This window comes from Cornus florida, unplaced genomic scaffold (genome assembly GCF_030987335.1).
Source record: "Cornus florida cultivar Cherokee Brave unplaced genomic scaffold, ASM3098733v1 CherokeeBrave_3.0.0_Hap2_Chr03, whole genome shotgun sequence".
NCBI classification, from domain to species: domain Eukaryota; kingdom Viridiplantae; phylum Streptophyta; class Magnoliopsida; order Cornales; family Cornaceae; genus Cornus; species Cornus florida.
In genome coordinates, this window is record NW_026775573.1 from 24,133,057 (window position 1) to 24,147,355 (window position 14,299).

General features: G+C 44.2%; 1 protein-coding gene across 1 annotated transcript; it reads left to right on the forward strand.

The window, feature by feature from the left end:
• The first annotated feature begins 11,680 nt into the window (after positions 1–11,680).
• Positions 11,681–13,921, forward strand: LOC132301286 (uncharacterized). The gene is made up of 2 exons (XM_059798554.1): positions 11,681–12,426; positions 12,535–13,921. Exons 1-2 carry the CDS (start codon positions 11,681–11,683, stop codon positions 13,919–13,921), a joined length of 2,133 nt encoding a protein of 710 aa, XP_059654537.1.
• The last annotated feature ends 378 nt before the right edge of the window (positions 13,922–14,299 follow it).

A 14,299-nucleotide genomic window follows, 5' to 3' on the forward strand; every position in this document is an offset into this window, starting at 1 on the left:
AGGTATATTTAGCCCAATGTTTTAAAAAAGAAAAAAAAATTATTAGTAGTATTAGCCCTCCCTCAATTTTAAGCCATCCAAACAAGCCCAATATTTAAGCTACAATTTTAAAACAAAGGCCCAAGCCCTAAACAATCACTAATGTTTGGTTTGGTTGGAGGGATGAAAAAATTAATGGAAGGGAGATGAGAAGGGATGGATAAGGCATCCTTAGGGAAGGTAAGATGTCTTCCTCAAATTTTGTTTGGTTTGATGGAATGAATAGTAGAAATGATGGATGATGTGACACATTATTTTTGTTTGGTTGGAAGGAAGGGAAATAGAGTTTTTATATTCTTTTTACCAATATACCCTTATTATTAAAAATTATAAAAATTCTATATGTATTCCAAGTTTATAGGAAGGTTAGAAATGGAAAAGACATAGTTTTGTTAATTGTTACTTCTTTCTCTGTCCTCTTCCTCCCAATCTTGGCCGGATAGAAAAATACAAAGAAATGAAGGATGAAACATCCCTCCTTGCTTCCTCCCTCCTTTCCCTTCCCTCCAACCATACGCGAAAAAATTGTTTTATCCACCATCTCCTCAATCCTTCCCTCCAAACAAACACAGCATAAGCCAAAATACAGATAACTCCTAAATTCCTAATCTTTCACAAATTAGAGAGCTCACCCCTTCTCTCTCTCTAAAGTCTAACCCTATTTCCTTTAAAAAAATTTAACTTTTTATTCTCTCGATCCCTAATTTCCCCTTGTTTAATATTAGCCCCTCTCATTAATAATCACTACAAGAAAAATGACTTTTTACCATGGTGAAAAAAGCTTTCTACCATGGTTTTGAACCGTTGTAGACACAGCCGTAGTAGAAAGTCTATTTTCTTATAACATAAATAGGCTTTTTACCATGGTGCATAACCGTGGTAGAAAGTGTTATATAATATATATATATATTTTTAAAAAAAAATAGTGTAACCCATTTGAAGCCTTTTTTTTTTTTTTTTTTTTTTTTTTCCTACTACTAGCCTTGCAAGGACCCCATAATCAAACTCTAAGTAAATAAAAAATAGCATCATAACCATAACAATTTACAACTGACCAATAACATCATATATATATATATAACCAATTCCAAATCATTGTTTTATACAAAAATTAGCCATATACAAATTTCAAATAAGTATATGATCCACACCTTATATATTTACTTAACCAAAATAAAACAAAAATTCTTCGTATCTTCTTACAACTTCTTCATGAGCCATACAAAAAATATAGCGGCAACAAAAAAAGCAACGGCAACGTCAACAGCAACCCGCAATCCTAGCTTTAACCTACAAAGATATAATAGTTGAAGTAAGAGAATTAATGTAAAGTAAGTTGTAAAGTTGCCAAAATTAAACCAAGCAAAGCAAGCATTATAATAAAGGTACATTGAAAGATCTACTCTTCGTATTAACTCAAGCAAAGCAAGTATTAACATGGTCTTAACTCAAGCAAAACAAGTTCAGCCTTGACTCGAGCCTGTTTGATAACCTACTATTTCATTAACCTTTAAAATAGAAAAAAGTTGAGTAGAGAAAGTACCCCGCATTGCAATCTGAACTTGTAGACCATGAAGTCCATTACCCATTCCAACGCTCCTGTATTAAAACAATTTCACTAGGCATAAGACAATAAAAAACAGGATTTGTTCCTTCACCATTAAAATACAATCAGAGCCAACAAGAATTGCCACATGATTCAATCATGTAAGCAAATAATTAACTTTAATATTTAGCTTGGGTACGAATTTTGTCCATAATAAATACTCACTTATCAACTATAAAACTCAGCTAGAACCCATGTTTTCTCAATAGAAGACACCAGATTCTGACAAATGTATGGTAAGGTAAATAGAGCACGGTGTTGAGAGTGAGCTCTCTACCTGAGGTCAGCTTTTAGCACAAACTTTCCTTTATCTTCAACCTGGTGGCAGAGGAATTTATGAAGATTTGTTCTCCAAATTCTACTACTATGTAAGTAGTGAGCTTCCTCTAAGATGGATAGCAATAATGTCTACCCATATACCAGGTTGAATTTAGAAACCAGAGCTGACAGATTTACATGTCTCTTCGGTTCTAGTTTCTCTTTATCTTTGGTATGTGCACCTGCTTCATCTTAGCTTGAAGTTAGCTTGTGCTCTTTAGCTCTTTAGCTTGGTGTCCTAACTTATTTCACACACAGCATTTCCCATTACAAATGACAATACACAATATGATAGAATTATAATATAAAACAACATTTAATTCTATGATATAAAACTACAAACAGATATTTTTGAGGTTGGACTGCAGCCTTCGAGAAAGTGAATTAGGATATAATTATTTCAGCAAGCATAAATATTACTGGAAAAAGATATAAAATGCTGCATTCATGTGATTTTTCATGATGAGGAAAAATATCATAGTAAAATTTAAATGTTAAAAACGCGCACACATACCACCTGACATTTTAATGGTGGAAAAATGAATTGTGACAGAAGATGGACAAGAAGATTCATCTACCCATGAACATGTCATAACAAACCAAAAAGTGCTCTGTTGCAAGGAAACAACATTTATAGGGAGTAACAATGTTTGCCCAAGACATTTTTGGTTTTTTTTGGGTAAGGATACATGTGATATGAACAATAAAAAAGCATGTACAAGTTCAGGTATATCATTCTCTTTCCATGAAAGAATTTTACATGAAAAATATTTTCTGATATAAAAATTTTTTTTTACCAAAACCAATGGAGATAAGAGAGAGAATCTGGAAAGCAGTAAGCAAACTCAACTTCTATATATATATATATATATATATATATATATATATATATATATATAATATTATGACTAAAAAAGATATACTACTCTTTTATAACATGATATTAATCTAAAAATTGCCTTTAGAAATCCAATGAAATGGACAGACCCTACAATAATTTGGTCATGATTGGAAAAGTCCCAAATACATTTCACTTCATCCTTCACAACCTATGTCAAAGTTCAAGTTCAACAAGCATTTCGGAATGAAATTAGTTTTCATAATATGTAAATAAACTAAAAGAAAGTGAAAGCCAATGTTAACAGGCAACTATCTAAATTGTCAGGTATAAAGGATAGGAATGGTAAAAAGAACAGATCTCTACTAATAATAAAGAAAGGCAGTGAGTGTATCAACAGAAATATCAAAGAACTAATTCTCATTTTTCCCCAAATGTCATGTTGCAGTTTTAAATTTCTAAGAGAAGAATAACGTTTAAATCTATTCTTTTTGTATTTTTTTTTCAATTAATACTTAAAATGCCATGATAATATCACTATATGACTGAAGAACAACCAAACCACCCCTGCTAGTGCATCTAAGTTCATAACATCATAAATATCACTATACGGTTTCCGAATCATGTTTTGTTTGTGCCCCTAATTTCGGGTCATTACAAATTAAGTACATGGAGAAGAAGATGAGGGATCTCTTGTGGGGATCTAATTTTGAGAATAGAAAATTACATGCTTTAGGTTGGAATAGTGTGACAAGTCCAAAGTCTGAAGGTTGTTTTGGGGTGAGGAAGATTGTAGACATCAATGGAGCAGCTACCTGTGTTTCAGTTTGGAAAATTTTGAACTCCAAGGATTGCTTATGGGTGGCTTGGTTCAAATGGAAGTACACCAGACTAGTGTCATATTGGAACTATCATAATAAAACAACACATTCTCTGTTGTGGAAGAAGATGCTAGAGGTGAGGGAGTTCATGCTTGCTAATGTTGAATTTCAAATTGGTAATGGAAAATCTACCTTTCTCTTTACAGATCCTTGGATACAAGGTGTACGTATGCTGGAGAAACTGGGAGATAGAGTGTACAGGGACTTTGGGCTTCCAAAACAAGCTCTCATTTCCAGAATCATACATGATGGGCAGTGGCAACTCCCTGTAAGCAATGCCAATTCAGTGCTGCAATTCAGAAATTTTACTTTTTATTTGCTTTTGAAGCAGGACTGTGATCAATTGAAATGGAGACATGGTTCAATCTCGCTTAGGAATGTATGGGATACATGGAGGACCAAGTTACCAACAATGGGCTGGTATGAAGTATGTTGGATTGAATCGAGACCGAGAGCTTCATTGAGCTGTGTCCTTGCAATCCAGAACTGGTTGCTGTGCTTTGTTAATTTAAAGAGGAGGGGAATCCCAACTGTGGCAATCTGTCATAATTGTTTTCAAACAGAAGATGATTTAGATCACCTTTTTGTCAGTTGTTCTTTTGCTCAAGAGGTATGGCAGTGTTTGTCTACACTCCTTGGTTGGCAGATGCCTCAATTTATTACACTAGAGCAACTCATTTTTTGGTTTGTTCAGCAACAAATAAAACACAAGGCACAAAAAAGTATCTGTGCTACAACAATATGGTTTTTATGGGATGAGAGGAATAAGAGGTTACATCATGGACTTCATAGAACTGCTACCAACATTGCCCAGTCTATTTGTGGAGAGGTTTTGCTTCTATCAATATGGAATTAGGGGAATTTAGGGCAGCTTCATTACATGTTTAAATTGGGGTTTTTTTTTTTTTTTTTTTTTTTTTTTTTTTTTTTTTTTTTTCATCTTTTGTTTGCTGTAACTACGCTTCTGCAGTTATAGTTCCTTGTATTTACAATTTTTTGTTTTATTTTCCAAGGGGATGCCCTTGTTGTTACTTGTATATTCTTCATAAATCTATAAAAAAATTCCACATTTACCCAGGAAAAAAAAAAAAAAAAAAGCTAGCCTAATGTCACACCCCGCTACAAACAGGCGCCACGCAGACGCCCAGCAGACGATGACATGGAGCCTGCATGGACTGGAGCTTTCTAGACTTCTCTACACAAGTATGGAACTTTCCAGAATTCTCTAGATTAGTGTGGAATTGTCTAGCCTTTTCTAGACTTGTCTAGAGTTGTATAGAATTCTCTAGACTTGTCTTGTACATAGTAGATAGTTCTAGAATTGTGTAGATATTTCTGGAGGATTCTAGACACTAAATCTAGGCCACACATTTGTACACATCTAGAATGTTCTTGTAAGGCCAAAGGCCTATAAATAGGAGGTGGGAGTTCATTTGCTCCTCACCAAGCAACCAAGTTGTAATCTTTCCTCTCAAGCAATACAAGTTCTATACATTCCCAAACTCTCTTGTTCACTTGTCTAACCTCTTCCTACACACCCAAGTAAGCAAAACACTTGTCTAGCCTTAGTCTTCACTAAGCTAGCACACTCGGGTAGGCTGACTTAGCGCTTCAAGGGGGCTTGAAAGTGTCTAAGGCCGCACGGGAGCTTGAAAAGGTCAAGTCCGTGACAGTTGGTATCAGAGCTAAGGTCATGAGGCGTCACACCTTGTGTGGAGGAAGCTATGGCGGAGCTATCAGACGTGACTGGCACCCAAGAGGAGACTCTACGTGGAAGGGAAACAAATCCCCCTCCAGGCGGAGTGAGGACGAGGGCTAGGTCGAAGGACATCATGGCGGGCTTAGAGGCACGTGTGGCAAAGATGGAGGGGTCCATAGCCAACGTGTTGGAGCAGCTTGAGGATGCTCACCAGTGCATAGATGGGCTGGAGTAGGAGGACGTTGAGGTCCAAAATGCTGTCAAAGGGTCACTCAATGCCCTAAGTGGTGACTTTCGGTAGGAGCTCCAAGCACTTTGAGAACTTATGTTGGGGGAGTTTGCCACCCTACGTGGCTATGTTGATCAGGAGCTTAGCACTTTCCGCGAGCAAATGGAGGAAATGCGAGCGGACTGGACATTGGGCAAACGGGCGGTGGCGTCCGGCACAGCTATTACGGGGGTAGTAGCACCCCGGGTTGATATTCCCAAGCCTAAGTGCTATGGTGGGAACCGGGTAGCGAGGGAGTTGGAAAACTTCCTCTTCAGCATGGAGCAATACTTTGTGGCTACGGGCATGACCGATGAGACCATCAAGATACGCACGGCGACCCACTACCTCATCGACCATGCCATGCTATGGTGGAGGAAAAAGTATGGTGACATAGGCAAAGGTACGGTCTCTATTGATACTTGGGCTGATTTCACTAGGGAAATTAAGAAGCATTTCTATCCTGAGAATGCCGAGGATGAAGCTAGGGGCAGACTCCGAAGGCTAAAACAGGTTGGGTTGATTCGGGACTATGTAAAGGAATTCACTAACTTGACTCTTGAGATCCCGGATCTATCCGACAAGGACTCTCTTTTTTTCTTCATGGATGGATTGCAGTTGTGGGCTAAGACGAAGTTGAGGCGGCGCAACGTGCAAGACCTTGCCACAGCTATTACAGAGGCGGAGTCCTTTATTGATTTCAGCTCCAAAAAGGAACCCTCGTCCAAGCCAAAAGACAAAGACAAGGACAAGGGAAGGTATGCTGGCAAAGGTGGGGGAGATAAGAGCGCTGCACCCCACAAGGATTGGTCCCGTAAGCCAGGTGGTGGCCATGGAGGCAAAGAGGGAAGGGGAACAAGGAAGGAGCACCCAAGCCTAAGGGTTCTTGCTTCATATGTGATGGACCACATTGAGTATGAGATTGACCAAAGTGGAAGACCCTCAATGCCATGACGAGCCGCTATGAAGAGCAACAACAAGAGGAGGTGCAGATGGGTTCACTGCAAATCCTTAATGCCATCAAGGCTAAAACTGAAATCCCTAAGGCGGCGGCTAAAGGGCTAACGTTCGTGGAGGCGAGCATCAATGGGACACCCACACGTGCTTTGGTGGACACGGGTTCATCCCACAACTTTGTGAGCCTTGACGAGGCCAAGAGGTTGGGCCTCAAGCATAGCAAAGAAGGGGGCTCCATGAAGGCAGTTAATTCGGCGGCAAAGGCTATACATGGCACAGCACACAGCGTCCAAGCATGCATTGGCGAGTGGGGTGGCCACATAGATCTATCGGTGGTACCTATGGACGACTTCAAACTAGTCCTTTGTTGGAGTTCGTAGACAAGGTGAGAGCCTTCCCCATTCCTTTTGCTAACACTATGTGTATTATAGAAGGCAACACAGCATGTATGGTGCCGGTGGAGCGAGGCGCCAAGTTGGAAGCCCAAGCTTTGTCAGCTATGCAGTTCAAGAAGGGCTTCAAGAAGGGAGAGACTAGCTACCTTGCTACGTTACTGGAGACACCCGATGATGAGCTAGTCCCTTCCTCGCAAGAAGAGGTGCCTAAGGAGATACAAGCCGTGCTAGACGAGTACACAGACGTGATGCCTAAGGAGCTGCCCAAGAAGCTTCCACCTAGGAGGGAGGTGGATCATAAGATTGAGCTGGAACCGGGTTCTAAACCCCCTACTTTGGTGCCCTACCGGATGGCACCCCTAGAGTTGGAGGAGTTGCGGAGGCAACTTAAGGAACTGTTAGATGCAGGCTATATTTGACCATCGAAGGCCCCATATGGCGCACCGGTGCTGTTCCAGAGGAAGAAGGACGGGTCCTTACGCATGTGCATCGACTACCGGGCGCTCAATAAGGTGACTATCAAAAACAAGTACCCCATTCCTCTCATTGCCGATCTCTTTGATCAGCTTGGTGGAGCACGTTACTTCACTAAGCTTGATTTGCGCTCGGGGTACTACCAGGTGCGGATAGCGGACGGGGATAAGCCTAAGACTACGTGTGTGACGAGGTATAGCTCTTATGAGTTTCTTGTTTTGCCGTTTGGCCTCACCAATGCACCTGCTACTTTCTGTACTTTGATGAATAAGCTCTTCCATCCCTACTTGGATCGCTTTGTGGTGGTGTACTTGGATGATATTGTTGTGTATAGCACCACTCTAGAAGAGCACGTGCAGCACTTGAGGGCGGTCTTCCAAGTCTTACGGGAGAAGGACCTATATGTGAAGATGGAGAAATGCTCCTTTGCCCAAGAGGAGGTGTTGTTCCTAGGGTATAAGATACGGGATGGCAAGCTGATGATGGATGAGGCGAAGGTGAGGGCCATTCAACAGTGGGAGCCACCCACTAAGGTGACAGAGTTACGCTCATTTCTTGGGCTTGTCAACTACTACCGTCGCTTTATCAAGGGTTACTCGGCGAGAGCAGCCCCATTGACAGACCTTCTCAAGAAGGCGCGTGCTTGGAGTTGGATAGAGTCATGCCAGGGGGCATTTGATGACTTGAAGAGAGCAGTTACAGAGGAGCCGGTACTTAGCTTGCCCGACCACTCCAAGCCATATGAGGTGCACATGGATGCATCAGACTTCGCTATTGGGGGCGTGTTGATGCAGGAAGAACACCCCATAGCTAATAAGAGCCGCAAGCTCAATGACATCGAGCGGCGCTATACAATGCAGGAGAAAGAGATGACGACGGTCATCCATTGCCTACGTACTTGGAGGCACTACTTGCTCGGGGCACAATTTGTGATCAAGACGGATATTGTTGCCACCAGCTACTTCCAGACACAGAAGAAGCTCAGCCCCAAGCAAGCTCGATGGCAGGACTTCCTAGCGGAGTTCACTTATCATTTTGAATACAAGCCAATCAAAGCCAATGATGTGGCAGATGCGCTTAGTCGCAAGGCCGAGCTCGCAGCTATCAGTCGGCCCCAACACTCTCTTGTGGAGAGGATCAAAGAGGGGTTGCAGCATGACCCTTTAGCCAAAAGCCTTATTCAGCTGGCTAAGGAAGGGAAGACTCGGCGCTTTTGGCTAAGGGATGATTTACTTCTCACTATAGGGGACCGACTATTTGTGCCTAGGTGGGGCAACTTGCGTAAGGAGTTGATACGGGAGTGCCATGACACCAAATGGGCTTGTCACCCAGGTATGCGACACACACTAGCACTCCTAGAAGATTCTTACTATTGGCCTCGGATGCGTGTTGATGTGGAGACATATGTGAGGACTTGTCTTGTGTGCCAACAAGACAAGATTAAGCAACAGCATCCTGCAGGCCTATTGGAGCCATTACCTATTCCAGAGAGACCATGGGAGAGTGTCTCTATGAATTTCATTACTTGCTTGCCCAAGTCAGAAGGTTGTGGGAGCATTATAGTGGTGGTAGATCGGTTCAGCAAGTGTGCCACCTTCATACCCGCACCAGCAGACTGTATAGCAGAGAGGGCAGCAGAGTTGTTTGTTGACCATGTGGTCAAGCTTTGGGGCGTTCCGCAGAATATTGTCAGTGATAGAGACCCGCGTTTCACGGGTAGATTTTGGATGGGACTCTTTAAGAAGATGGGGACGGATCTCAACTTCTCTACGAGTTTCCACCCCCAATCAAATGGGCAGACGGAGTGCATCAACGCTTTCCTGGAGCTTTATTTGAGGCACTATGTGAGTGCTAATCAGCGAGATTGGGCCAAACTCCTTGGGGTGGCACAGTTTTCTTACAACTTGCAGCGGAGTGAGGCTACCAATCACAGTCCATTTGAGGTTGTTACCGGACGGCAGCCTATGACACCCAATGCCATTGCTTCGACTTGCGATGGTAAGAGCCCGGCGGCCTACAAATTTGCCAAGAGGTGGCATGAGCAGTCCGACTTGGCTAGGGCGTACCTTAACCAGGCGGCAAAGAAGATGAAAAAGTGGGCCGACACCAAGCGAAGGCGGGTGGAGTACATAGTGGGAGACCAGGTGATGGTTAAGCTACTACCCCAACAGTTTAAGTCCTTTTGGAGCGTGCATAAGGGGCTAGTAAGGAGGTACGAGGGCCCGTTCCCCATCGTCAAGCGGGTGGGCAAGGTCTCCTACATGGTGGGGCTTCCACCAAAGTTGAAGATACATCCACTCTTCCATGTCAGCATGCTCAAGCCTTATCATGAAGACACGGAAGGCCTTACTCGGGGCATATCGCATAGGGCACCCACGGCCGTTGTCACATCCTTTGACAAGGAAGTTGATTGCATCCTTGCAGATCGTGTGATGAGCAGGAGAGGCGTGCCCAAATATACAGAGTATTTAGTGAAGTGAAAGAACCTGCCAGATAGCGAGGCGAGCTGGGAGCATGAGGATACACTATGGCAGTTCGCGGAGCATATCCAGCGGTTCAAGCAAGAAGACGCGACGAGGGCGTCGCGAGCTTAGGTGGGGGAGAATGTCACACCCCGCTACCAAGAGGCTATGCCACGCAGGCGCCATGCAGACGCCCAGCAGACGATGACATGGAGCCTGCATGGACTGGAGCTTTCTAGACTTCTCTACATAAGTATGGAACTTTCTGGAATTCTCTAGATTAGTATGGAGTTGTTTAGCCTTTTCTAGACTTGTTTAGAGTTGTATAGAATTCTCTAGACTTGTCTTGTACATAGTAGATAGTTCTAGAATTGTGTAGATATTTCTGGAGGATTCTAGACACTAAATCTAGGCCACACATTTGTACACATCTAGAATGTTCTTGTAAGGCCAAAGGCCTATAAATAGGAGGTGGGAGTTCATTTGCTCCTCACCAAGCAACTAAGTTGTAATCTTTCCTCTCAAGCAATACAAGTTCTATACATTCCCAAATTCTCTTGTTCACTTGTCTAACCTCTTCCTACACACCCAAGTAAGCAAAACATTTGCCTAGCCTTAGTCTTCACTAAGCTAGCACACTCGGGTAGGCTGACTTAGCGCTTTAAGGGGGCTTGAAAGTGTCTAAGGCCACACGGGAGCTTGAAAAGGTTCAAGTCCGTGACACTAAGCCCTATGTTACCAGCCAAAAGTGAAACATATGTACAAGAAACATAAGTCCTCTACGCTTTGGAGCTTGAACTCCGGGAGGGATTTGACCTAGAGGAGGTTGTTAGATCATGTTGGGGTCTAGATAACCAAGATTCACATTGTGCTATTCCATTGGAGTGATGTGATGATCAAAATTGGAATGAGAGGAATGGTAAGAAACTTTCTACCTCACGTACACAACAACCAACAATAACTTCACAACAATCAACAACAAATAACAATCAACCACAACCTCCACATACGAGGTTCCCATACTCCCATGTTATATCAATGCAATAAAGTAATGGCCACGACAAGGACCCATGCTTTCAACATTAAAGTAATAGCCATGATAACAGCCTATTGTCACACCCCGCAACCAAGAGGCTATACCACGCAGGCGCCACGCAGACGCCCAGCAGACGATGACATGGAGCCTGCATGGACTGGAGCTTTCTAGACTTTTCTACACAAGTATGGAACTTTCCGGAATTCTCTAGATTAGTGTGGAGTTGTCTAGCCTTTTCTAGACTTGTCTAGAGTTGTATAGAATTCTCTAGACTTGTCTTGTACATAGTAGATAGTTCTAGAATTGTGTAGATATTTCTGGAGGATTCTAGACACTAAATCTAGGCCACACATTTGTACACATCTAGAATGTTCTTGTAAGGCCAAAGGCCTATAAATAAGAGGTGGGAGTTCATTTGCTCCTCACCAAACAACCAAGTTGTAATCTCTCCTCTCAAGCAATACAAGTTCTATACATTCTCAAACTCTCTTGCTCGCTTGCCTAACCTCTTCCTACACACCCAAATAAGCAAAACACTTGTCTAGCCTTAGTCTTCACTAAGCTAGCACACACGGGTAGGCTGACTTAGCGCTTCAAGGGGGCTTGAAAATGTCTAAGGCCGTACGGGAGCTTGAAAAGGTTCAAGTCCATGACAGTTGGTATCAGAGCTAAGGTCGGGAGGCGTCACACCTTGTGTGGAGGAAGCTATGGCGGAGCTATCAGACGTGACTGGCACCCAAGAGGAGACTCTACGTGGAAGGGAAACAAATCCCCCTCCAGGCGAAGTGAGGACGAGGGCTAGGTCGAAGGACATCATGGCGGGCTTAGAGGCACGTGTGGCAAAGATGGAGGGGTCCATAGCCAACGTGTTGGAGCAGCTTGAGGATGCTCACCAGCGCATGGATGGGCTGGAGTCGGAGGACGTTGAGGTCCAAAATGCTGTCAAAGGGTCACTCAATGCCCTAAGTGGTGACTTTCGGCAGGAGCTCCAAGCACTTCGAGAACTTATGTTGGGTGAGTTTGCCACCCTACGTGGCTATGTTGATCAGGAGCTTAGCACTTTCCGCGAGCAAATGGAGGAAATGCGAGCGGATTGGATATTGTGCAAACGGGCGGTGGCGTCTGGCATAGCTACTACGGGGATAGTAGCACCTCGGGTTGATATTCCCAAGCCTAAGTGCTATGGTGGGAACCGGGTAGCGAGGGAGTCGGAGAACTTCTTCTTCAGCATGGAGCAATACTTTGAGGCTACGGGCATAACCGATGAGACCATTAAGATACGCACGGCGACCCACTACCTCACCGACCATGCCATGCTATGGTGGAGGAAAAAGTATGGTGACATAGGCAAAGGTACGGTCTCTATTAATACTTGGGCTGATTTTACTAGGGAAATTAAGAAGAATTTCTATCCTGAGAATGCCGAGGATGAAGCTAGGGGTAGACTCCGAAGGCTAAAATAGGTTGGGTCGATTCGGGACTATGTGAAGGAATTCACTAACTTGACTCTTGAGATCCCGGATCTATCCGATAAGGACTTTCTTTTCTTCTTCGTGGATAGATTGCAGTCGTGGGCTAAGACAGAGTTGAGGCGGCGCAACGTGCAAGACCTTGCCACAGCTATTGCAGAGGCGAAGTCCTTTATTGATTTCAGCTCTAAGAAGGAACCCTCGTCCAAGCCAAAAGACAAAGACAAGGATAAGGTGAGGTATGCCGGCAAAGGTAGGGGAGATAAGGGCGCTGCACCCCATAAGGATTGGTCCCGTAAGCCAGGTGGTGGCCATGAAGGCAAAGAGGGAAGGGAGAATAAGGAAGGAACACCCAAGCCTAAGGGTTCTTGCTTTATATGTGATGGACCACATTGGGTACGAGATTGCCCAAAGCGGAAGACCCTCAATGCCATGACGAGCCGCTACGAAGAACAACAACAGGAGGAGGCGCAGATGGGTTCATTACAAATCCTTAATGCCATCAAGGCTAAAACTGAAGTCCCTGAGGCGGCGGCTAAAGGGCTAATGTTCGTGGAGGCAAGCATCAATGGGACACCCATACGTGCTTTGGTGGACACGGGTGCATCCCACAACTTTGTGAGCCTTGACGAGGCCAAGAGGTTGGGCCTCAAGTATAGCAAAGAAGGGGGCTCCATGAAGGCAGTTAACTCGGCGGCAAAGGCTATACATGGCATGGCACACGGCGTCCAAGTGTGCATTGGCGAGTGGGGTGGCCACATAGATCTATTGGTGGTACCCATGGACGACTTCAAACTAGTCCTTGGGTTGGAGTTCTTAGACAAGGTGAGAGCCTTCCCCATTCCTTTTGCTAACACTATGTGTATTATGGAAGGCAACACAGCATGCATGGTGCCGGTGGAGCGAGGCGCCAAGTTGGAAGCCCAAGCTTTGTCAGCTATGCAGTTCAAGAAGGGCTTCAAGAAGGGAGAGACTAGCTACCTTGCTACGTTACTGGAGACACCCGATGATGAGCTAGTCCCTTCCCCGCAAGAAGAGGTGCCTAAGGAGATACGAGCCGTGCTAGACGAGTACACGGACGTGATACCTAAGGAGCTGCCCAAGAAGCTTCCACCTAGGAGGGAGGTGGATCATCAGATTGAGCTGGAACCGGGTTCTAAACCCCCTGCTTTGGTGCCCTACCGGATGGCACCCTCAGAGTTGGAGGAGTTGCGGAGGCAACTTAAGGAACTATTAGATGCGAGCTATATTCGACCATCGAAGGCCCCATATGGCGCACCGGTGCTGTTCCAGAGGAAGAAGGACGGGTCCTTGCGCATGTGCATCGACTACCGGGCGCTCAACAAGGTGACTATCAAAAACAAGTACCCCATTCCTCTCATTGCCAATCTCTTTGATCAACTTGGTGGAGAACGCTACTTCACTAAGCTTGACTTGCGCTCGGGGTACTACCAGGCGCGGATAGCGGACGGGGATTAGCCTAAGACTACGTGTGTGATGAGGTATGGCTCTTATGAGTTTCTTGTTATGCCGTTTGGCCCCACCAATGCACCTGCTACTTTCTGTACTTTGATGAACAAGCTTTTCCATCCCTACTTGGATCGCTTTGTGGTGGTGTACTTGGATGATATTGTTGTGTATAGCACCACTCTAGAAGAGCACGTGCAGCACTTGAGGGCGGTCTTCCAAGTCCTACGGGAGAACGACCTATATGTGAAGACGGAGAAATGCTCCTTTGCCCAAGAGGAGGTGTTGTTCCTAGGGCATAAGATACGGGATGGCAAGCTGATGATGGATGAGGCAAATGTGAGGGCCATTCAACAGTGGGAGCCGCCCACTAATGTGACAGAGGTACGC

Bases quoted from the DNA above. Each gene is read 5' to 3' on its own strand.
- LOC132301286 (XM_059798554.1), top strand. From the start codon at position 11,681: ATGGCGGAGCTATCAGACGTGACTGGCACCCAAGAGGAGACTCTACGT. The intron at 12,427-12,534 runs GCTAAAATAGGT...CTTCGTGGATAG, and splicing joins GCTAGGGGTAGACTCCGAAG to ATTGCAGTCGTGGGCTAAGA.